This window comes from Sus scrofa, chromosome 9 (assembly GCF_054392235.1).
Source record: "Sus scrofa isolate SSC_HxYL_T2T_F1_AM1 chromosome 9, Sscrofa_HxYL_maternal_Yorkshire_Landrace_v2.0, whole genome shotgun sequence".
Taxonomy (NCBI): Eukaryota; Metazoa; Chordata; class Mammalia; order Artiodactyla; family Suidae; genus Sus; species Sus scrofa.
The window spans coordinates 94,008,419-94,033,569 of NC_139391.1; the positions used below are offsets into that span (position 1 = coordinate 94,008,419).

General features: G+C 37.8%; 1 protein-coding gene and 1 pseudogene across 6 annotated transcripts in view; one reads left to right on the plus strand and one right to left on the minus strand.

Moving 5' to 3' along the window:
• The first annotated feature begins 15,078 nt into the window (after nucleotides 1–15,078).
• ITGB8 (integrin subunit beta 8) overlaps nucleotides 15,079–25,151 on the plus strand; it is a 105,292-nt gene continuing 95,219 nt past the window's right edge. For 4 of the 6 annotated variants that reach the window (XR_014814209.1, XR_014814210.1, XR_014814211.1 and 1 more), the window contains exon 1: nucleotides 15,079–16,219. Coding sequence is in view for 1 of the 6 variants with exons in the window: in NM_001097424.1 (NP_001090893.1) it covers nucleotides 16,093–16,219 (127 nt within the window). In the remaining 5 variants the exon portion in view is untranslated. 6 annotated transcript variants of the gene reach the window in all.
• On the minus strand, nucleotides 23,263–23,609 carry LOC146400033 (large ribosomal subunit protein eL31 pseudogene; annotated as a pseudogene).

The following is a 25,151-nucleotide window of genomic DNA, read 5'->3' on the forward strand; positions in this document are numbered from 1 at the left end:
TCACCCTTCTTCTACTGAGAAGCTTTGGTCTAAGCTTTCACTTAGCCTGTCATGTTATGGGCAAGAAAAGGACCTGCATCTCACACTCACTTCATTCTTGTGCACTTCTCTGGGACTGAAGCAAACCCTAAGGCTCAGCTAATGCTTCTGAAGCTAGTAAGGAGCACCGTTTAATAAACACTGAACAGCCAATTCAGCTATAATGGGATTACTCTGCTATGCACCTCTCCATCAATAAAATCAGCTCTATTTACTAGATTTTCCATTAGAGGCCTGAGGTAGATACAAAAACAATAGTCAGTATTAGAATTTTATCACTTGGATGTCAAGCTAAATCAAATAATTTATGTGATTTACAGCGTTCAAGATGATGACAGAAGTTGTTGATAGGATGTTATCATGCTGAGATTCATGTCCTTCTGAATGGGACTTGTCTTTCTCCCATCCCTACTCCCCGAAAAAACACTAGCTAGGCAAATGTATTGTCATCTGTGTCGGATGCTAAGCAGATTAAAGTCTGCTCATTAAAAAAAAAATGGGTTGGGTAGAGAAAATAAATATGTGAAATAGGCTATAATTACAAAAATTACTTTGGTAAAAATGTGTTATTTCATCACAACAATAAGCTTTTCTGAACATGTTATTACATTATACTTGCAGTAAAAAGAAAAAAACCCAAACTATGTTTTTTCTTTTCAAACTGTTTTTGTTGAAGGAAAGCACCAATTTAATAAATTAAATTTCTCAATAATTATAAGTTCTAACCTTTCTGTTTTTTAATTCTTTCCCATTAAACCCAAAGCCAGAAAGAATCCTTAAGGTCCTGATTAGGCTCCCTATCTGTAGAAAACAAACCTGAATATTCTAATAGTTACATCTAATGGCAGGTAAACTGTCCTATAGATACAGCATGTATTGTGATACCAAAAAAGTTTCCATTATTGATCTTATAAAAATATTAAACATGGCAAGTGTATATAAAGATTCTTTGATAAATATAGATTTCTCATTTATTCAGGTTACTCTCTTAACTCTCATCCTCTTCCCAATTTACCATCTCAAAAGATGGCTCCAGCTTATTCAGGCACTGCAGACTGGCTTCTAAATGGGAAGCACTCTGTTAAAAACAGTGACCTCCTAGATAATGATCCAGTATGGAATTTGAACCCCCTATGTTAACTGACTTTTCTGTAGTATTTGACCTCCTAATCACTCTTATTTCAGAATTATTTCAACTCTCTTGGCTTCTATCAGTGAGTCTCTACTGCCCTTATTTGCTTGCCTCACTGGCTACCCCCTCTCAGCCTTCAATTGCTATGTTTCCCAGGTCCCTCTTACATATTCTGTAAACCTTCTATATAGGCCCCCAAGGAGGGTCCATGTCTTTATGTATCATTTAGCATATTTTTACTCTCAAATCTATAATAACAGTTCATACATCTCTCTTAAGCTTTAAATCTATATTTCCAACTGCCTTCTAGATCTCTCCATCTGGAATTCATGCAGGCCGTTTCTAAATTATCTTCCTCAGTATATATTAGCTCTCCTCTTATATTCCTTTAATAATCACTATATATATCCTAAATATCCTCTTTATCTCCTAAAATCGCCTGAACCTATTACCTCCTTTCCATCACCAAACATTACTTTCTTGGCCCAGATCATTTTCACTTCTTACCTAAGCCTGCTCCAGTCTTATCCTCTCAAATTTATTCTCCACACTAATACTAGAGTGATGTATCCAAAATACCACTCTAACCAAATCATCTTCCTTCTTAGAACTTTTGAATGACTCCTCATCATCTAGAGGGGAAAGTCTAAGTCTCTTGGACAACAGACAGGGTCCTACATGATCTATTTCTACATACCTCTCTAGATTTATCCTTGGTACTTTCTTCTACCGTCAAACTGGAACCCACTTCAAAATCTAATACCTCTGGGCCCTTGCACCTTTTGATACCTTCTTGCCATTACATCAGCATGCATTCCTTATTCATCCTTCAAAATTCTGCCAGGACTTCTCTGATGTAAATTCTTTCTTGATTCCCACATGGAGTAAATTTCCCACATCCCTATACAACCCCACAAGTTCCAAACATATTGTTATTTCTCATAATCCTGTATTGTTATTTTTAAAATGAATCTTTCTCTCAATACAACGTGAAGTACTAGGACATAGAGACTATGTCTTTTCATTATTGCAACCTAGCACTTAGGAGAAAGATGAGTATACAACAGAGCCCTATACATGTTTATTGAATTATTACTAGATTAAGTATATAAATTCATTCAATTTAACTCAGTATAGATATACATAAGGATAAAGATCTAACATAAATATTTTATATAGTTAAAACACTTCTTTTTTAAAATGTCAGCTTTATTGAGGTACAACTGACATATAAAATTATAAGATATTGGAGTTCCCGTCGTGGCGCAGTGGTTAACGAATCCGACTAGGAACCATGAGGTTGCGGCTTTGGTCCCTGCCCTTGCTCAGTGGGTTAACAATCCGGCGTTGCCGTGAGCTGTGGTGTAGGTTGCAGACGCGGCTCGGATCCCACCTTGCTGTGGCTCTGGCGTAGGCCGGAGACTACAGCTCCGATTAGACCCCTAGCCTGGGAACCTCCATATGCCACGGGAGCGGCCCAAGAAATAGCAACAACAACAACAACAAAAAGACAAAAAAGACAAAAAAAAATAAATAAATAAAATAAAATAAAATTATAAGATATTTAAAGTATATATCACAGTGTTTGGTATAGGTATACATTGTGAAAAGACTCTCCCTATCTAGTTAATTAACACATTAATTACCTTACATATTTATCTCTTTTTTTTGGATGAGAATATTTAAGTTCCACTTTCTTAGCAAATTTCAACTATATATAATAGTGTTATCGATTATAGTCACCATGTTTCACATTAGATCATCATATCTTATTTGTCTTACTAAAACTCATACTTTTAATTTCAATTCTTAAACTTTTCACTCACACCTGGATTTGCCCCCACACTGACCTTACTCTCATTCTGGTACCACCCCTGATCTTCCTGACTCATCTGCTCCAGGTTCTTTTAGGTCTCAGGATGACCAAGCCTTGAGAGAACTTCTTGTGCTATGCTTAAAATCTGAAATTACTCAACCTAATATGTCCTGCCAACAACGTTATCTCTGACTCCCGCTTAGTCTTAACAGTCTTGGTTCCTGATTAGCAAAAATAATTTTTCACCTTCCTCAAAATATGAATGTATGCGTATTCTAATATGTCTTTGAATCTTTTGCTGTACGCCCCAAAACTGGTAAAACCAAAAGAGAGTAAAGTCTTTAGAATGATTCTTCAAGCTCTCCTAATCTTCTAAAAGAAGACTGTATGGCAATTATGCTTTCAGTTGTTACATGTCACCCTTCTCTAGAGATATATCATCAGCACTTCAGGTAAAATGAACTTTTAAGCTCTTCAGACTCTTGTTATCTTTTAACCTTTCTAATAATCAAAAGAATGTTTGTAAATATTTTCTTAAAGGTGCTAGGCCCAATGTCTCACTGAATAATTTATGTAAATAATAAAACCTGTTGTTGCTCAGTTGTATGTACATCTTTGCTTGAGCATGTCTCTAATACTGTCTTCAGTGTCCATGATGGAGGTCATATTACTATTTCATTTCATGACCTAAAACCAAGTAGGCAGAATCTAGCTTTATAAAAGCAAAACTGTTTTAATAGGAGAAAAACTGTTATAATTCTAAACTTCTTTCTACAGGCAGAGGAGGTACAGTAAAAAGTGGTGAGGGCCAGGACATAGAACAGGTAATCCTTCTTTCCTTCCATTATCACTATTTGGTAAAAGGAATCGTGAAAAGATTGTGACTAATTTTACTTATGCCAAATCCCATTGACCATGATGTAGTTCCTGCTGTATTGATATTAAATATGATCCTAAGGAAATAAAGAATTGGTGGTTGGACACTGTTCCCTTTGTTGATAAGCCACTAGTACAGGGATCACAAACATAAATGTACAATGGACTCAGGCATGTAACATGCATGAATAAACCCAGACTAGGTATATGAAAAGCAGTAACATGATACCAGTGAAAAACGGTAATTAAAAACACAACAGGGAGTGGCAAAGACTATGGCAAACTAGAGAGCCTGGACTCCTTATATGACTGCAGATATGCAGCTCCAGCTCATTGTCTTGCAGAAATGTAGGCCCAGTTGTGCCCAATATCCTGATTGTTCAAGAGAAGCTGAAAGTAGGATTTTATGAAATCTCTTGATTTTAAAACATTTGGCAAAATGTTCAATAATTTTTTAAACTACTCTACAGGAAAATAGTAAAAGGGCCAAACAAAACATATTTTCATATTTGACTCTGAAACTTGTGTTTCACAGTCAAGAAGATCTAGGAAATCCAACCAAATAATTAAGGGTATATTTGAGAGGGAAGAGATCTCAGCTAGCAGCAATAAAAACCTTAATTATTAGGCAAAGATGTAAAATTCAGACTAATGAGCAATTTTCATGTTTCTTTTTGCTAATCTCACCAAAATAGATTATGACTATCTTAATAAAGCCAATCTCCTTTCCTGTGGCCATTTGACTGCCTTTAAAGCTAAATGTGTTGGATATTTTCCATTCACCCATCCAGTTCCCTTCTCTACCCTTTTTGTGAACCAGGAAGCTGGCCAGTGTAGATGCTTTAAAGGATTACTTCATCTCTGGCTTCCACTATGTTTGGCCTATCTGGGATACTGGAAGGAGTTTGGAGGGTAGAAAGAAATTGGCATCAGGGCATTTATTTGCCCTGTTTTTTCCCCTGCTGGTTCACTAATTAGCTCCTTTTCTCCCATCTGAAGGCCCTCTTTTATACAGCTCCCCCATGCCCTTTGTGTGTGTGTGTTTCTTAAACATTGCCTCTTCTTGACCCTTCAAGACAAGGGTGCTAAAGGTGCCCTACTGTTATAAGTCCCATGGGACTACACCATCATTTCTTTCTTCCATAAAACCTCCCCTGCAGGCTTCAGTCACCCAGTTTAACTATGATTTTTATTTCCTTCTGGGAGCCTGCCTTAAGATGCCATTTCCAAGGACACAATCATTCCCGGGGCTGGGATCTTAACTGAGAAAAACTTCTCATCAAGTCCTTTAATTACTATTTTTCTGGGTCTGTTGAAAAAGCAAAGCTATTTGGCAGGAAGTGTCAGAAGCCTTGAGAATGTATCTAACCAACCACATAACATCACCTTGGAAATTAAGGAAAGAATCGTAACTATTCAAGAGCTTGAATAAAAATTTATGCAAATATGTTTAGTATTAAAATGGTCAAAAACAATAAACAACTCACATCTCAGGAGTACGCCAGGTGTCTTTTTTTAATGGCCCCACCTGTGGTACATGGGCGTTCCCTGTACAGGGATTGAATCTGAGCTGCAGCTGTGGTCAGTGTCGCAGCTGTGGCAAGGCCAGATCCTTTAACCCACTGCACCAGGCTGGGAATCGAACCCACACCTCTGCAGAGACTGGAGCCACTGCAGTTGGATTCCTAACCTACTATGCCACAGTAGGAACTCCTGTCAGGTGTCTTTCGTTTGCCCTACTGAATTCCCATTCCATTTTGCTCTCTGCCCTTCAGTGCCAGCCTTTTTGGACTCCAGCTATGGCTGTACTACCCTTTGGCTTGGGCTTTGCCAACAGTGTGTCTTGGTTAGAAATCAGAGAAAGGCAAAACAATGAAGTAGGCATAGTTAATTTTCCTGGCCGCTCCCTGAAGATGACCTCAGGCTGACTATGACTCTTCAACGAAGGTGACAGAGCTTGTCAGGTGATATCCACACACTCAGTACCTCTGGGGTTCAGTAATACAGCCTTCTTTTGTACTCTGAAGCATTAGGATAGTGATGTATCACCTCACTGTTTCTAACTCAAGAATACAGCACTATCCCCAGGTGTAAATAGTGCCTTTATGGTGAAATTCTGCTCAAATTACCCAGTTTGAGTATACCATTTGTTTCACTGCCAAGCATCTAGTGGAATCAAGGAGCATATTTAAGTAAAATGCACAACAAATTCACTTGGGAATAATATATAACACAGGAAGATACTCATGAAGAATGTGTATTAACAACAAAGTTGGTAAATGCAGTATGAACAAAACTACATAAAAATAAAGCAAATGAAATCCACCATAAAAATGCAATATGTTCTTCACATTTTATGTAATAAAAACACACTGCACTTTAAATAAAAAATTTTCCTTTAAAAATTACTTGAAAGTGTAAGACATTGTGGATTACGCCTAGAGAAATCCAGAAAAACGTATAAGTGGCATTAGAAATGATTCTCTTTCCATTATTCTGTGATAATCTATGTGGGAAAAGAATCTAAAAAGAACATTTGTGTGTATATGCATAACTGAAATCACTTTGTTGTAAACAGAAATTATCACAACATTGTAAATCAACTATACTTCTATAAAACTTAAAAAAAGGAAATGATTCTTGACAATAAATTATGAAAAATGAGAAGGAAAAGGGAAAAAAATATGTCCAGCTAAAATATGTCCAGTTGAGGATAAAGCCTAAGAAAAACCAAGTGAAAGTACTTGTAGAAAAATCAGGGTTCTGTTCTATAGAGCATGTAGGTGGAGTTGGGAACAGAGCAGGGACATACATGTCATTGAAAGTGGTACCTAGAATGTGAGTTGGGGCCAGACTACTCAAGGTTTCATGGTTGATGGTTAAGGGTCTCTTTCATAGCTTGGAAAGAGATTGGGGATGGCCTAAGATGAACGAACCATAGATAAGTTTAAGAAAGGGATAATAAATTTATATTGGTATTTCAGAAAGGAAATTCTTACAACATGGTGAGGATGAGATGTCTGGGAATTTAGGAGGATGACAAATGCTTGAACTAAGGCAGTAGTAAAGGCATTAAATAGGATTGAAAAGACTGCAGACATTTCAGTAAGGTGGGATTAATATAATCTGTTAATTAATGAAAGACAGGGGTTATGCAGCATACGCTTCTAACCTAAAAATGTGATATTCTCCGCTGTTACTCTAGCTTTGAAAAGAGTTCTACTGTGCCCAAATATATCGTTTCCATTCTCAAAATTGTATTGCATACTGAAATGTGAATCTTCATAAATAACTTTATTATATTTCTGAATCTTTAGGGGGCTAATTTTCCAGATATGAGGTTAGAGTTTCAAATATTTTAAAGATTTTATTGCATGTTGTCAACTGATTGAAAAAAAGTTTGAGCCAATTTACCATTCCACCATTAATAAGTTCCTATTTCAACCCTCTATTGTTAGCATTTTTTTATATTGTCATTTAAAAAGTCTTCTAGCATTTAATGGGTAAAAACAGCATCTCAGGGTTTTTTTTAAGGTATTTTTTTGATAACTAATGAAACTGAATTTTTCCCACGTGTTTTTAAGCATTTTTATTTCCTATACTTGAATCATATGCTGATGCTTTTTGTGTATATATCTATTGTAGATTAAATGTTTTAATATACATTCGTATACATATTCTGTGATATGTACTTTTACCTTTTTGAAACATTTATGAACATATAAGTTTTAAAGAGGTCATTATCAAATTTGTTTATTTGTTCTTTTGAAACTGGATACATTATTCTTACATTTAGAAAGAATTTTCATTACCAATACCAGGAAAAACTATAAGACTATACATTCATATGTATATGTGCATGTGTGTGTGTGTATGTATGTGTGTAAGTCTTGCAGTTTTACACTAAGTCCTTTAATCTACCATGAATGTATATGTATTTATCAGTATAAAGTAAGTTTCTAGTATAAAATAGTTAAGCGACAGGATCTATTGTACTGCACATGGAAATACAGTGATTATTTTGTAATAACTTTAAATGGATTGTAATCTATAAAAATATTGAATTATTATGTTGTATACCTGAAACTAATACTGTAAATTAACTATACTTCAATTAAAAATAATCAAAGGCTTAATTCCAAAAGAAAAAATAAAACTAAGAAAAACTTCCTAAATTAATGTTGTTTTTTCCAAATAGCTCACAATTGTGCCAACACTATTTATTAAATATTTTATTCTCTCTCCACTGATATTCAAAGCATATCTTACATTATACTAAACTATAATTGATTCTAGAGTCTATAAGCTATTCTATTTACCAACTCAATCATCTTTTTCTTATTAAATATTACTTTCAAATCAGATTATAATATTTTTGAGAAAAGGACTGGGTTTTACTAATGCTTATATTTTCCATAGGATCTATCACTTTAGGCATAGTAAATGTTCAATAAATATTTACATATTTATTAAATGAATGTTTAAATTGAATATCCTGTGCCTAATTTATAAAGAATTTCCTCACTATGTTAAAAGGTCACATTCTTCAAGGTGAAACATGAAGTAATTTTGAAATTGGAGAAGGGGGCTGAAAATGGAAGCATTCCAAGTATAAAAATTCCATGTGAATTTGATTACAATAATTTAAATTTTGTAGTGACTTCATTCTCCAGAGGCGATGTGATCATGAGAAAATGCTCAGAGAGAGAATTTTAGTTATGGGCTCACTCTGAATCACTGAAGTTCAGAAAGGCCTTTAGCTGTGTAATGATGTGCAAATCAGTCCACATACCACTTATGTGGCTCAACATAAGAGCTATGTCAATGGTGAAATGTTGTCTTTATATGTCTGCTGATACCTTTATTTGGGAGAACCAGCTGTGGGCCCTCAACACTGCTATACATTTAGACTGCTGAGCCATAAAGCAACAACATTTAAAACATATTATATACTCATTTCCCCTCCTGACTATATCTACGTTTAAACATGTTAAATTTTAAATAAAGGCAGTATTACGTATGTTTTTCTCTTGTCGTGTACAAACATATGAAGGCTTTCATATAGTTATATATCAAACTATACAGGATGACTTCAGGATGAAAAGACTGTGGAACAATTTGTTTGATTAAGGAGACATAAAACTAGACTGTCATAAAGAATGCTAGGATTACAGGCTTCTATATAAAGACATGCTCACTACATCTATTAATGTGGGTAAAGAATTGTATAGTTACCAGAAAAGGAAAGTTATATGTTCAGCAAAAACCAAAGATGTTTGATGTTGTTTTAATGACAATATGCAAGTCTTGAAATAAGTATTTATGTATTTTCAATGTTGTTTACATTGTGAAATTAAAGTATTCTAAATTACCATTGCAAAAACCCTTGGGATAACATACTGTGAATTTTAACTTGTTTTATTCTCCTTTGAGAAGAACCTGGGGAACCTAGGAAAATGGTGTTATGTATTACTTACAATACAGTGTGTGACAGTTTGAGAGCCTGAAATGTTTGAGAGCCACCAGGATAAAATAATATATAAAAAGTAAAAGTAAGTACTTAGAAACTTCTATAACAACTTGACATTTGTGATATTTTCTTTTTTTTTGCGGTGGGGGGGGGGTGCGCCTGAGACATATGGAGTTTCCCAGGCTAGGGTTCGAATCAGAGCTACAGCTGCCAGGCTATGCCACAGCTCACAGCAACACTGGATCCTTAACACACTGAGTGAGGCCAGGGATCAAACCTGCAACCTCATGGTTACTAGTCGGATTCGATTCCACTGTGCCACAACGGGAACTCCGTGATATCCATTTTTCTAATAATTCATTTTTTTTTTTAAAGTACCAATCCACAATGGATTCAAAACAAACAAACAAACACAAACTGGTCCAAAAATAGTTTGAGAAGTACTAGTGTGGAACACAAGGCCCAAAGTGATTCCTTTCAAGGAGCAAGGGAGCTGAGGTATTTATATCTCACTTCCTGTCAGGTCAGTCCTTGGTTGAGACATTGACCATAAGTTTTTTTTTCGTTTTTTTTTCTTTGCCCAGAACTTCTGGCTGGATGGAATGAAGGGGTATGCCTCAAGGATCACAGGAACATCAACAATAATGTCTGCTACAAACTGTCGATAAAGAATTTCACAAAGCTAAGAATTTAATTCAAGTATCATCATATCTCTAAAATCATCCTGAAAATGAGTTAAAAGCTAAATAAGCATTAATTGGCTTCATGCTATATCTAGAAAGATGACAGAAAGCTAGGATTTGACTATGCACAGATAAAATATTTCATTCAAAAGCATGCATGGAGTTCCCATTGTGGGGCAGCGGAAACGAATCTAAGAATCTGTAAGGATATGGGTTTGATCCCTGGCCTTGTTCAGCAGGTTAAGTAAGGATCTGGTGTTGCTGTGAGCTGTGGTGTAGATCACAGATGTGGCTTGGATCCCAAGTTGCTATGGCTGTGGTGTCGACCCCTAGCCTGGGAACTTTCAGATTCCACAAGTGTGGCCCTAAAAAGCAAAAAAAAAAAAAAGTAAAAGAAAAAAAGAAAAGAAAAGAAAGAAAGAAAAGAAAAGAACTAATACTGCCAACCAACGCACTGGTTAGTGGATAGGGTAGCTAAATTAAGCTACATCATTTCCTGAAACCCAACTGTAATGCAAAGCAGTAGCCTGTCTAATTCAGGATATGTGAGTAATGAGCATCTGACACTTTACAGGGCTCCTGCCATCATCCTAAGATAATTTTGTGTCATCTTATTGGGAAGTAGTATATTTTCCACTAAGGAAGCCAAAAACAAGAGCTCCTCCTTCTTTCCTCTACCAGGAAAGTCAGGGGAATGGCATGTGAATAAAGTTATGAAAATGAGATATTCTCAACAAGGTTTCTGAATCTTAAGCAAATGGTCCAAAGATGAAGGGATGATTAGAAAGCATTCTTGTTTTTTGGACACTGACTGCTCATGCTTATGCCTTCCTTGCTTTCTGGCCTTATTCAATCCTTTTCTCTCAGCCTCCTGCTTATTGTGTGAGTTCTCAATTTCCTTCCAATAACGTCCTTTTTTACTTATGTCTGAATCTGTTGCTTGAAACCAAAAGTCATCACTGATATGAAATGGTGGTGAAGAATCAGAGCTCTAATTCACGCAAGCTCAGTAATTCTCTTGAAGGAGTGAAGTCAGTCTCTTCGCCAACCTGATTTTCAGTTTCTGTACAATAATATTAGTTCATTATTAGTTCATCAGTGTGCTTTATGTAAAATTCATCTGTGAGATATTCCGTGAATAAAGGATTCTTCCTTTAGAGAACCCAATTGCTTATTAGCCTAGTTACGTTTCTGAATAATTCTCCAGCAAAGGATTTAACTTAATATTAACCAAGCATTTCCAAAACTTAATAATGGGAGTCTTACTTCTGAAAACACTTAACATCTCATAGAGTTAATCATCCATAGAATATCTTAGAAAGAGACGTTGGTTTTAGCAGTTCATTTTTCTTTGGCTTTGTACCTGACACTGGAGTTTATCAAGAAGAATGCATGAGGCCTTTGAGGAATGTCTGTGTTAATCCATTATAATATGAGTTCTTAAACTTCAGGGCAGAAAGAACTATTCGAAAAGTTTGCAGTAATGCATATTGCTAGGCATCACACCAGATCTATGAATTTAGGATCTTCTGGAATAGAGCTAAGGAATCACTCTACAGGTAATTATTTGTAGGCAGTCTTCAGTTCACAGTGTGAGGAATACTACTTTCTATGTTTCAGTGAAATGTACCTTCTGATAGCTTATGTTCTTTATCATTAGAAGAAGCTAAAAGTCATAGTCATAATAACACATCCCAATGGTATGATAATTCATCATCTCCTAAGAGCTGCAGATGAAGCAGGCTCATAGACAACTTGTGAACATTTGCTTAAAACCTCTGAAAAAACCTTGAATATCTCTGATCCTGACTTCAGAAAAACATAATATTAAAATGTGAATATGGTTTTAGCTGTAACTACAGGGTCAATAATTTGGGCAAAATCTAGTTACAGGTGGCACACACACTAAAAAGGGGCAGTCTCTCAGATGTCTCTCTTTTGCTATCTATCTATAGCTTATTCATTTCTCACCATAACCTGAGTTAGAAACTGAGTTAGCATGAAGAATATTAATTTATCTAATTTTATGACTTTTTAGAAACTAAAAGAATCTGATGATGGGAGGCTTGAAGTGAATAGCTAAAAGGTTATTTTTAGACTATAGGTGAATTTAATTTGCTCTCATTACCACAAATGATAAAAAATTAGCTGTCAGAAATTTCAAAACAATACAGCAGAACATGATAGAAAAAAAAATTAAGTCATCATCTTTAGGAACATTGTTTTCTTTGCTAGAATTCTTCAAGTGATACATGAAAAGAACACTACTACATTTCTTCACAATATCCTGTATATTTTCATATAGGAAAAAGGATGAATTGTGATAACCAATGACATTTATTGGAAACAAGCAAACTTTTTGTTCCTGGGTCACTAGTTATATTTACTGTAAGAAAATCTTATAGACGATTTACAAGACTCATGAGAATTTGATTTTTTTTTTTTTTTTTTTTTTTGCTTTTTAGGGCCTCCTTGTGGCATATGGAGGTTCCTAGGCTAGCTATAGAATTGGAACTGCAGCTGCCGGCCTACCCCACAGCCATAGCAACACCAGATCCGAGCTGTGTCTTCAATCTATACCACCGCTCACAGCAATGCTGGATCCTTAACCCACCGAGCAAGGCCAGGGATCAAACCCAAAACCTCATGGTTCCTAGTCGGATTCGTTTTCGCTGCATCACGATGGGAACTCCATGAGAATTCAATTTTATCTTTTCAGCCCCAAATGTACAGATAACCTGTTAGTTAATAACTTACAAGGATCACAGTCTCACAGCTGGGATATTCGGTCTTATTTTGATAACCAGAATTATAACCTCTTTAATATTGGGAAGTAATGATAAATAGAGCATATTCTTCAACATCTCCATAAAATTGGCATCCTGATATATATCTGCATAAACTTCGTATAATACAATATGGAATTCTTTCTTTTCAAAGGACTTCAAAATTTACAAGCTTACAGATTTACAAGCTTCGTTTTATTTCTCTTGCTCTCCAGTTATTTTGGCTTAGTATATAAAGTACACTGATATCTAACAATATAGAGTTTTTAAAAAAAATCTGTGTATACCATATCAATTTCATAGTTACTTCCATTATTATTGGTATAAACTTATTCCTTAATATTGTAATTTTCATTTACATTTCCAACATCAAGAGTTATGAGTTAAAAATATGTCATGAAATTCTGATGTAATAGTCACTTAACAATGTAGAGTACATTTACACACATATCCTTATAAGGATTATGGATTGACCTTTTTTCTTCATTGTGGCATTGCACTGTCTCAAGGGTGGCTGCATTCCTCAGGACTGTGAAAAAATCTCTGGAAAATACACATGCTGCCCAATTGAAGACTCAGTAATCAGAGCTTGAATATGTTCCTCTTATGTTCAAATTTCAAATCCTCATCCCCATTCCAATCACTTTTCATGGTCCTTCTTTCAAGACTACCGATAGCAAAAGTATAGCTGTTGAAACTTAGAACTAAAGGAGAAAAAATAAAAAATGAAGCTGAGCTGGATTTAATTCTGTTTAGAGTACATTGCCAATAGTGGGATTATGTTTACAAGTATCAGTTTGGGTCTGATAGGTTTGGTCATTCATTTGGTGCCTCAAAAGGTCCGGCTTTGTAGATCCAGGGCACTTGTAATTTTCCAACTGGGTTCCTGGTTTGCTTAGTTAATTTTGTGGGCCTCAATGTACAGTCCACACCTGAAAAGGGGGAGTTTTTAATGTCATGTTTTATTAACCAGGTACTTTCCATTCACTCAGTTAACAATTAGAAAACAGAAAGAAAAAAAAAAAAACAAAAGAGCGAGAAAGCCTCCTACTTGTTTTTGTACTCCAAATATGGAGATGGAAACTATTAAACAAATAAGAAGGAGGGAAACTCCCGCATATTTCACCTTGACCTGGCTGGAATGCTCTGATGCCTGTAAGAGGCGGTGCTCTAGTGCTCTATGAAAGAGATCGGGCAGGCTGCTAATGGAAAAATAAGAGGTCAGACTTTACCACGGGGAACCTCTCCTGCCCCTAGAGGAAAAAAAGAACCATCAACCCGTGTCTCAGATTGGAAATCGCCCCTTGTTTTCAAGGGTTGGCGGGCAGGACGGGTTCCCTCCCTCGGCCCAGTGTGGTAGTAACCGGGACCCAGGGAGGCGCGCGGCTTCCCCTACAGTTGCCCGGCATAACCCGGCTCCTGGCTTGTACCTAAATTTCTGAGTTGTAAACAGGCAGAAAGGCCCTCCCACCTTCTTTCCTTAGCCTCTCTCTTCTGCTTCGTTGGCCTTTGTAACTTCTTCGTTCCGTTTATTTGGAAGGTGACGCTTAAGGTCAAAAGATCCTCCGTGACTAGCAAAAGCCCAGAGCGATCACCAGACCCTGGAACGAGGGGTTGTCCAGCTTAGGGCTGAGGCTCCGAGTAGAGAAGGAGCCTCGAGAAATTTCGACTGCAACTCTTCTATAGCCCCTGCGGACTGGCCAGCTCTGCAAGGGTTGGGCAGATGCCGGGCGGTCTTGGGGTAGGGCAAAGGGTGAGCTCCTAACTCTGCAAGCAAAGTGGGCAGTGCGCTCCAGCGGAACAGAGGGTTTTGGGGGCGGGGAGAGGCGCCTGGAATCCACTCTGGCTTTGGCAGCTGCCAGGCAGGATCCCTCAACAAAGGAGCGCGTAGCGTCGGGGTCAGAGGCTAAAAATTCCGCTCAGCTGCCACTAGCGCTGAGAGAGTCTCCGCGCCTGCTAGGCGAGTGTTGGGGTCCAGGGATTCGGGGAGGAGGGCTAAAGGGAACAGGGTGTATGATTCCTGTTGCGCGGCTACGCTTCAGGAGTTCTTGTGAACGATGGGAATGGCAGCTATCAGAGCCAAACGGGAGAAAAAGAGCTGGAGTGAGCAAAACAAAGAGCGAGTGTGGGCCCCGGTGACTTCATGCCTCACCAATGTCCCGCCCACGCTGCTCCGAGCTGTTACTGCTGCTGGAGCCTCGGCGGAGCCTGCGGGCGGCAGGAGCGAGAGGCTCTGTAGCGTGGGGCGGTTTCCTAGCAACTCGAGGCCCGAAAGCGCTTAGTTCTCCGCAATTCAGGAGCAACCCCCAGCCCGCCCCGGGCCAGGGCAGGACCACTCCTCCCCCACCCTTCGCCAGGCTCGCCTCCTTCGCATCCTCCCCGGGGTGCACCCCAGAGCGAGCCAGCTGTCCGGGCTCTGGACTGCGGGACGCCTGAGCCTCGCACTGGGGCCAAAAGGAAGAGGGCACGAAGGTCCCGCCGGGTGCAGCTAGGCTCCCGCACCCCTGCCGAACCTTCCCTCCGGCGCTCAGGGCCGTGTGCTCGATTCCCGGACTAACAGGGAGCTGCGAAGCTTCGCACTGTGTCCACCCGTGCGGGCGAGGGCTTCTAGGGCGCTCCAGGGCCGCCCCAACTGCAGCTGCTGCCACCACAAGTTCCTCCCTCACCAGCGAGAACGCTGCCGCTACTACTTTGCCCGCTGCTCAGCTGACGAGGCTGCAAAGCTGCTACTAAATGAAGTTGGCCTCCCTGCCCACCTGTGGAAGAAGCTCGAGCTGATTGATGCGCCATCGTCTTTTTTTCCCTTTCGGCCTCGCTGGCGTCCCCTCCCACAGATGCAGCATCACCCAGTGAATGTACATTAGGCTGGTTTTTCCCCCCAGCTTTGGGCTTTGTTTGGCTTTGATTGTGTTTGGCTCTTCGCTAAGCTGATTTATGCAGCAGAAGCCCCGTCGGCTAGAGAGAGACAAAAGCTCTTTTCTTTGTCCCAGAGCGGGCTGCAGAGCCTTTGCTTTCGACGCCGCCCCGGGCCATTGGCCATCAAAGGAGGTGCTTCTCTCTAAGATCGCGGGACCCGCCGTGCCAAGCTGGGAGGGCCGTGGGGGCCCTGCGATGCCGAGCAGTGCCCAGGCCGACGTACCTGCACCGTTTTCTCCCAGCCGCTGGGTCCGCCTGCTGGGCCTGCTGGAAACGTCCTAGCGACACTTGGCACTTCGCGCCCCGGAGGCGCGATCGCGCATCCGGTTAGCAGCCTGGCGGCGGGAGCGGTGCGGTGCGGGCTGCTTTGCATTATGTGCCGCTCGGCCCTGGCTTTTTTTACTGCCGCATTAGTCTGCCTGCAAAACTGCAGGCCATGTCCTGCCCCATTCCTCCGGGCGGCCTGGGTGTTTTCAGTTGTTCTTGGACTGGGCCAAAGTGGTAAGTTGTTTTGTTTTCCTTTGTTTTCCTCTCTTCCTCAAAGATCTTGGGCAGTCATGAAAAGTATCCTGGCCAGGTATGTGGGCCAGTGACACCCTCTGTCTGCCCTAAGAACTTCAGAAGTGCAGAAGTGTGGCAGCATCCTGCATTGCAGACCGCCTGAGGGAGGCCAGGTGTCAAGCATTTCTGCCCTAGAATGACAGCAATAACTAAATGAGGAGATACTATTGTTGCTCAGGGAGGCAGTAATAGAATGGAAGTTTGGAAGGATGGTGGGTTGTATTTACAGAAGCTAATTTAGGGGTTCCACTCTATCTTTGAAGGCATCCTCCCTCCTTGAAAGCATCCTTGAAGATGTTCCTCATCTTTCTAGCATGTGGATCCACTAACCACTAGTTTGCATTGGATTCAAGGCTGAGGATAAACTGGTATAATGAGATTGAGGGTTCTGTTTTTGAGTCCATGACATAAAAGCATGGCAGATGGCAAAAGATGGCAGCATACAAGTTTCCTCTACCACAGTGGAGCCTGAATGAATTAAACACATATGAGGAATATTCTTGCATTAAGTCGGTTTTTTTTTTTTCAGCTCAAAAAAAGATTCCTAGCTAATTGATCCCTCAGTGAGATCCATCCCTGAGACTAAAACTCTAAGACAAGACCCTAGACCAGGATTGACAGCTTTCAGTACAGGCAAGCTACTTTTGTCAGAATTACCTGATTTGGAGAGCATACTTCTTTATAAACTGTATCACCCTCATTTTACAAATCACAAAGAAAAGCTTGTCAAATGGTGTATGAAAAGGTGTTTTGGCACTTCTGAATTATGAGCAAATTTAAGGTGGCAGTACTGGATGGTTAGCAAGCAGTTAAGACATACAGTAAGTAATAGTAATTATGAATTTAGCATGGGTTCTTATTAGCATTAAATATAGGCCAAATATATATTTTTGCCAGTACAGTGATTGTTACTATACTTTTTAGAAAATGTTTACCTGTGTTTGGTCATTGAGCCCTTAAAATTCTATTAGAGCCTTTTCTCTGACCTCTCCTGTTAAAAGAGAGTTGTGACTGTTTCACAGACTAAAATGTTCTCCTAAGTTTTGAATTGACAAATCAAGTTTCTGCCTGAAGCTAATTAAAACCATCAAGTCATACCCTTATACATAATGGAAACATGCTAGCATACATAATTGCCTAATATTTGTTTCAAAACATTTATCTAGCTATGTGAAATGAGAGCAATTAAGAGTTAATTTTTCTTTTCTAGTTTGTAAGTTGATTTTAAAATAAGTAAAATTTAAGGCAAAGGAAAAAATAACATTATCAATTTTCTCTTAAGTGAAACATACATTTGTTGCAAATTTTCCACCAAGCAAAATTCCATTAGGTGCTAATAAGCAACGAAGTATTTTTCTCGATTTAGTAAATACACACACATGTTCAGTAGTAAAATGACCAAAACTTGTGTCAACAGGGTATATTTTGTCCCCAGTACATAAGCAAAAGAAAATATCCTACTTGCCCCCAATTTTATTTATAATAGTGATAGTTGTTAAAGAAAATCATTTTTGTAAAGATTTGTCAAGTTCTTGTATAATAGCATTGTATTTCCATCTAGTGACTGTAACTGATTTGAAGCAAATATTATGAATGGGCTCCCTTGCACCTGCAGTTGTGAAAAGGGAATGCCTATCTGAAATCAGAACAAGGCATCCTTTTCCCAGTCTCTGTCAATATACAAAGGTTTCTGATGTATACTGGTCTGCATTGCAGTTAAAAACATGCAAAAAATTTAAATTACAGCTAGTACAACTCAGAAAATTAAAGATCAGCGTAAACCGTTGTACTTTTGTGATATAGCTACAAGTCTCAAATTATATGTCTTCGCAGTACAAATTAGATGCTCAAAGCAAAGTAGAAATTTAGGTATCAGTTACAAAGGAAATCTTGTTCCTTTGCTTAGTAGTTTACACCAACGAAATGTTGAGGGCAATAAAGCCATACAAAAGAAACCATAAACTGCACAACACAACTTTAGGTTTAATTTTTTTAAGCAGAATTTGCAGGTCCCAAATATATAGTGGACTTTTAATGATGAATATATGATGACCTAGGGAGATGTTATAACTAAAATATGAACTTTATTCTGATCTAGAAAAAAAAACATTGGAGTTTGTTTTTCAGCTTTCCTTGTGGAAATTACCGACAATCAGAGAAACAGTAACACTATAAAAAAAGTTAATGAGTAACTGGAAAACACTAAAGAATACCTAGTGGTTAATATTTGAAGAGTTAATGTATCAACACTGCTGTTTCTACATATGCTAAGTTTGAAACGTTAAAAATATTTTTAACCTAAAATTTTATATAGCAATATAAGAGTGACAAATTTCTGAAATTAACCATTTCTTTTTTAAAACTAGTAACTATTGCAATGAAATTTTACCTTCTGTGCATGATTTACTATTCTTTTTCTTAACAATCAACTGTATTAGCATTGTTTTGTGTGTAGTATTACTTTACTCCAGAATATGTATCATAGAATAAATATCTTCAGAATTCTTTATGCTTACCTAAAGTGAGAGGGTATTTAAGAGACAATGCTTTATTTTTAAAAATCCAGATTTCCAAATTATTTGCACTTATAAGCATCCAAATTCTGTCTTAAAGCAACTGAGACACCTTTTGATAAAAAAGCTTGTGATGTATATGAAAAGGCTATGTTTGTGCTGTATACGAAAGCAAAGTAGCTATGATTTGAAAAAAGCCAGAAAAATTCCTATGCTTCCAAATAGTTCCTTCACCTGTTACCAAATTATTAGAAATTTAACCATTTAATAATTTATTTGGATTAAGCATTATATTGACACTATGTTTTTTCTAATTTTTAACTTTATATTATGGAAATCGTCAAACATATACATAGGAAAAAAGAACGGTATAAGGAATCACCATACACTCATACCCAGCTTCATCAACTATGAACTCAAGGCCAACTTCTTTCATGTCTTCTCCCACCCATTTCATTTCCTTGCCCCACCAAGACTATTTTGAAATAAATATATCATTTTGTCCTAAAATATTTCAGTAAATCAAAATACTCCTGGAAGAGAAGCACACTGTCATTAATCCCCAATAGCATGAATGTTTTTAGTTGAATTTAGGGCCACAAGAACTTCACTATCTTTAAAAGGAGCAATGCTGAAGTGAGGGAGGCAAGCAAAGACAAAGATGGTTTCAAGCATTCACTTTTCAGCGGTTCTATTATGGCTCTATTAAAATTTTTTTTACATATGCATGTATATGAAAAGGAAAAAAATACAGACAAAAGTTAATCACTTTATTCCAATGGAATCATAGTAGGAATACTTTGAGTGTTTTTTGGTTTTGTTTTTGTTTTTTACTACTTTTTAGGGCCGAACCAGTGGCATGTGGAAGTTCCCAGGCTAGGGGTCAAATTGGAGCTACAGTTAGGCTGCTGTCCTAAACCACAGCCATAGCAACACAGAATCCAAGCAGCATCTGTAACCTACACCATATCTCAGGGCAATGCTGGAACTTTAACCCACTGAGTAAGGTTAGGGATCCAACCCGCATCCTCATGGGTCCTAGTTGGGTTCGTTACTGCTGAGTCATGATGGGAACTCCTGAATTTCATTTTTTTTTAAGGACGATTCCCCTTATCTTTTGAATCATCATCTACTAGATCATTTATGGCATATGCATGCTATCTATACATGCTGTAATAATGCATCTTCTATTTTTCAGGCTCCTTTATAGCAAAAATTCTTGAAAGAGTTATCCATATTTGATGTTTCCAATTCTCCTCATCTTCTCTTTGAATCTATGGCAGTCAGGCTTTCTTACTCACCTCTGAAGTTATACCACTCTGTTAAGATCACAGTACCCTTCCTATTGCTAAATCTGATGGTGAATTCATAATCTTCATCCTGCTTGACCTACCATCTATCAGCAAATTGACAGTGTTGACCACTCCTACCTTTGAAACACTTCTTTCCTTGGCTTTTTGGACTCACATTCTCTTGCTTTAAGCTCCTTTCCAATTCTTGGTGTTGGTACTTCCTCATGTCCCAAACTCCAAATACAGAAGTGGCCCAGGCTTTAGCCTTCAGATCTTCTCTTCTAGATACAACAATTGGACTGATCCAGACTTGAGTCTTAAATACCATTTGTATGTGACAACTCCAGTCCTTCCCTCTTATCTGATGTCAGAGGGTCTAGAAAACTGGCTATTCATCATCTCCACTGTATATCTATAGGTAGAGTTAACCCTAATATATTCAAAACCAAATTTCCAATTTTCTCCCTCAAGCTCGCTCCTTTTACACTCCTCGTCTCAGTAAGGGCTCTCATAAGTCTTCCAGTAGTTCAGGATAACACTCTGGCAGCACCCTTGATGTCTCTGTTTCTTCAACATTCCATAGTACCTCTGTTTCCTAGTAGCTGATATTTCTGTGATTTTTTTTGTCCATTCCAATTTGATAAAAGTTGAATTAATGCTATAACTTTTTTAAAGTATATGATATCTTCAAGAGGTAGGACCATATATAGGATGCTAAAGGATAAGAGGACTGACCAAGTAGAAAAAGTCCTCAGGATAATTTTATCAGCTGGTAATTTTTTAAAATGTATGCTTAAATCTTCATTATTTATTATTATATTATTTATTCATGAATATATATACCTACTAAGCTAATTAAGCCTTGACTTGACTGAAAACAAAATTAGTCAATTGTCTTAATAAACCAAGGGAAGTCAGAGAATATAGTTTAGAAGAGAAAGGGACATTTTAAAATAGTATTTAATATAGACAGTTAACAAGATAATCAGTTTTCATACTAATTTTATGTTTTTATGACGTGAGAAATATCATGATATAGCAATACTATATTGCCTTTTCAGTTTTCCTGTAGTGCATTTTGATTAACCTTCCTTGAGGCAACTAAAGTATTTGAGATAATCTGGTCTGTGCAGTTTAATAGTTTAGAGCCTTTTCTGTCCCACCTGTTAAATTCAGGGATACTTCATGTTAAATTTCTCGCTTTGTTCACCACTCCTCTGCCCCAGGGCCATTCTGTTGACCAATAGATGGATGTCAGAGGGTATGGTTTTGATTTAAAGTTCTTTACAATTTAATAACTGGGACTTGATATCTAGAGACCACCCAGTTTTCTTAAAAAGCAGTAAGCTATTTGCCTTGGGATACAGTGTTTCTCTTGTTTGTACCTATTAAGCAAGGTGTTTAAAGTATCTTCATTGAAAATGCCTGTTGTTAAATGGAATCACCAGTCATCTAAATGATGTCTTTTTGCTTGTTCATTAGGTCTCAGGGAGTAACTGATGCTATCTGTGATATTACTGAATCTCATCTTACCAAACTGAAAAAAGAAATAGTCTTTTTATATGTTTATTGAATGACCTGACAACATTCATAACCAATCCTGTATTGTTTATGCTCAGTCATTCTTGGTCTTCAAAACTCTAGTCCCTGTTGTAGCCTAAGTATACATAGTTAGAGGAGTTTTGCCCTATCTTCTCCAGTTATATTTAACATACATTCTGTAAACTCTATTTCTTATAAAAGAAACCATTAAAAAAAGTTTATGCTGATGCAAATTGTGTTTTATTAAGTTGGACAATGAAATACTGAGTTTCTTAAGTAGTTGACCTAATTGTTAGCTCTAAAAATGTAACTTTTCAATTGTATTCTAAAGATGTCATATAAGTATGGTTATTACATGTAGTAGAAAGAAAAGTAAAGCTCACATAGTTTCAAACACCTAGTAACTCTCACTCTGTGCCATGCACTGATATAAATGCTTTACTACATTAACTTAACTTTCATACTAACACTATGAAAGAGATGGAATTGTTATTCCTATTTTAGAACTGAGGAAACTGAAAAATAGAGGAGATAAGGAATTTGTTCAATTTAATCAAGGTAGCAAGTAGAAGAGATGGAATTTGAACTCTGCTATGTTGTTTCCTATTTGATTTAAAAAGTTTCTGGATGTTGCTCTAAGTTGTACATTCCATGTGACTACCAGATGAAATAGGATGTTGGCAAGGAGGCCCATGGAATATTTGAAAAAAGTTCTTTCATTCATCCCCTTTCTCAACTGTTGGTATGCAAAGGTAAAATGTGATGGAAATCTGGGTGCTTCAGGTTTGTCCAGGAGCAAGGAGTCAATGGCCACAGGTACACAAACATGTGAGGGCACAGAAGCCCAAGAACAGAGTTTGGGCCTCCTTCCCTGGAGATTCCTGGGCTCTGCCCTGTAACAGTGTTGCCCTCACAGAGTAACCACAGAGAAGAGGATAAATATTTGTGAATCAGGGCTGTGGACAAAGCATATCTCCCGTGGAAGCCCCACAAACTCTCAACTCAACCTTAAATACACCTCACCATGGTTGCTTTCAAATGGGAGTAAGAAAGGGAGAGAAGACATGTGGCCTTATGGGAGTAACCCGGAATTAAACTCTGCCTCCCACAGGCTTTCCAATGTGTTATAGATGGGTATGACTTGTGGTTATGAGAGAGAAAGGAAAAGAGAAAGAGACTGATCTACTAAATAGCTAGTAACCAGTTCAGTCAAAAGTGTTCAAAAGGACAAAATCATGGTACAAGCTGTCACATTATTGATTAATACAGTGCTTGTGCATTCCTAGCCTCTTGGAGCCACTCTATTATATAGCTTGATACTCTTTATTGTTTAATATATTCTCTGCTATATTATGAATAATATATTCATATTCTCTGCTTATTCTCTATGAATTTTTACAAAATAGGTGTTTCTTCAGCTGTTAAATATTTACAGTGATTAGCCATAGCCAAAAGTCTACCAATATTGGTCATTTAGAGCATGGCATTTTCAGTATTTGCCAAACTGAAGGCATCTACTGCTATGCTTTCTTTGTTTACGCAGAAGTTTTTGCTGCTTGTGTATGTAAGTGTGTAAGTATTTTCAGTTTTATAACTATTTGCCAGTCAGCAGTTGGTTTACACCTATGTTGACTGTCTATAGATTTCTGAAAGTGGTAACAGGCATATAAGTCATCACCATAAATAGCTTGTTTAGTGAATCATCACCCTTGCTTTCTGAGCAATGACATATGGACACGGTATATGACATTCTTTATTCCTTTGGCCCAAACAGCTTTGTTAATAAGCCTGGTGTCAAAGTACATATCTCAAGTTCCCTCCTCCCTGTGGAAAACTTCCAGATCTCTTTGAGTGTCCAAGTGTCATGCTTCTTTTAAAGACTACTCTATGTTCACAGAGATAAATGCTGATGGTTTATTTTCTGGTCACCACCTCACTGAATGCAGAGTGACCCTTCTCACCACTCTTCTCTGTGGAAGCCATTCAAAAAGTACAAGAGATTTCTGACTCTTCAGGCAGAAGTTTAATACTAAGACATCAAAGGCTCTGTCTATGCACTAAGAATACAGCAGAGAGCAAAACAAAGACCCTGCTCTTATGATGCTTACATTCAAGAGGACAAATACATGTATATATGTCATATGTGATATATAGCATACATATATGTATATATATATATGTTAAAAGAGAATAAAAAATAAAATAGAGTGAGGGAATCAACATGAGAGGGACTGGACAGACTGCTATTATATATACAGGATAGTCGGAGTAGGTCATTCTAATAAGATGACATTAAATTTCTTAAATTTTTTTTTCTATGCTACACTTAAGACATTTCATAATCTTGCCTATAGGTTAGCTCCTTCTGAAAAATGAAAGGAAAGAAAGATACACTAAGATTTCTAAGTTCTTAATAGTAATAGGAGTTTTCCCCTTTGCTTTTAAAGAGGATCAAATTCTCACTTATGGCTAAGAAGAAATCAGTTGAAAGGTAGTGAAGGAGTGACAAAGTGATAATAACTTCTTCTTAGCTAATATATAACAAACAGAATTCTGGCCTGTGAAGTTTGACGCTGCACCCTCAACCATCATTATAGACTGTCTTCCACGGGTGAGAATCTTTCTCCCAGGCCTTGGTGGGCTCTGCTCTGGCCGTCTCCACAGGCAAAGAATCCATGGGACATGCCTATTCAGAATCTTCAATTCCTATTTATTTATTTATTTATTTGCTTTTTAGGGCCACACCCACGGCATATGGAGATTCCCAGACCAGGGGTTGAATCACAGCCACAGCAACACAGCCACAGCACAGCAACACAGGATCGAAGCCATGCCTGTGACCTACACCACAGCTCACGGAAATGCCAGATCCTTAACCACTGAGCGAGGCCAGGGATCGAACCCACAACCTCATGGTTTCTAGTCATATTCTTTTCCACTGCGCCATGATGGGAACTCCTTCAATTCCCTTTTAGATCATCTCTAGAATTCTCTGCTTTTTCAGCTCCAAACTACTTTCTTTAGACTGTGACCCCCAAATGCAAAACCATAGCAGAGGGGAAGTAAACAGAACTTGAACATACAGGCTGAAAAATCCATGCAGGTTAAGTGAAGGCTATTTGCAGAATAAAGCTGGAAGTGAGAAAGAGAGGCAGATTAAAGGCTGGGGGAAAAACAACATACTGCCAAGTTCCCAACCAGAAATCTCAGTGTCTGAAGTTCTAAATTTAGACCTAACATTTTAGGCCATTATCAATGCATATTTATCAATGTAGGAAAATAGAACTTACTTTACTTAATAGTTTCTTTGCTTGGGTTGTAACTGATAAATATTTAATCTTGTTATGCCCACCACCATTTGCATTCTTGCTTTTGGCCCTAAAAAACGTTAGGGACAGATTGGTCTAGTACATTGAAAGTATTTGGGGGATGGTGACAGACAATGAAAGCAGCATAGATTACTGAATAAAGAGAACTACTTGATGTCAAGGTACTTTTTGGTAAAACTCTTAAGATGTGTACAGA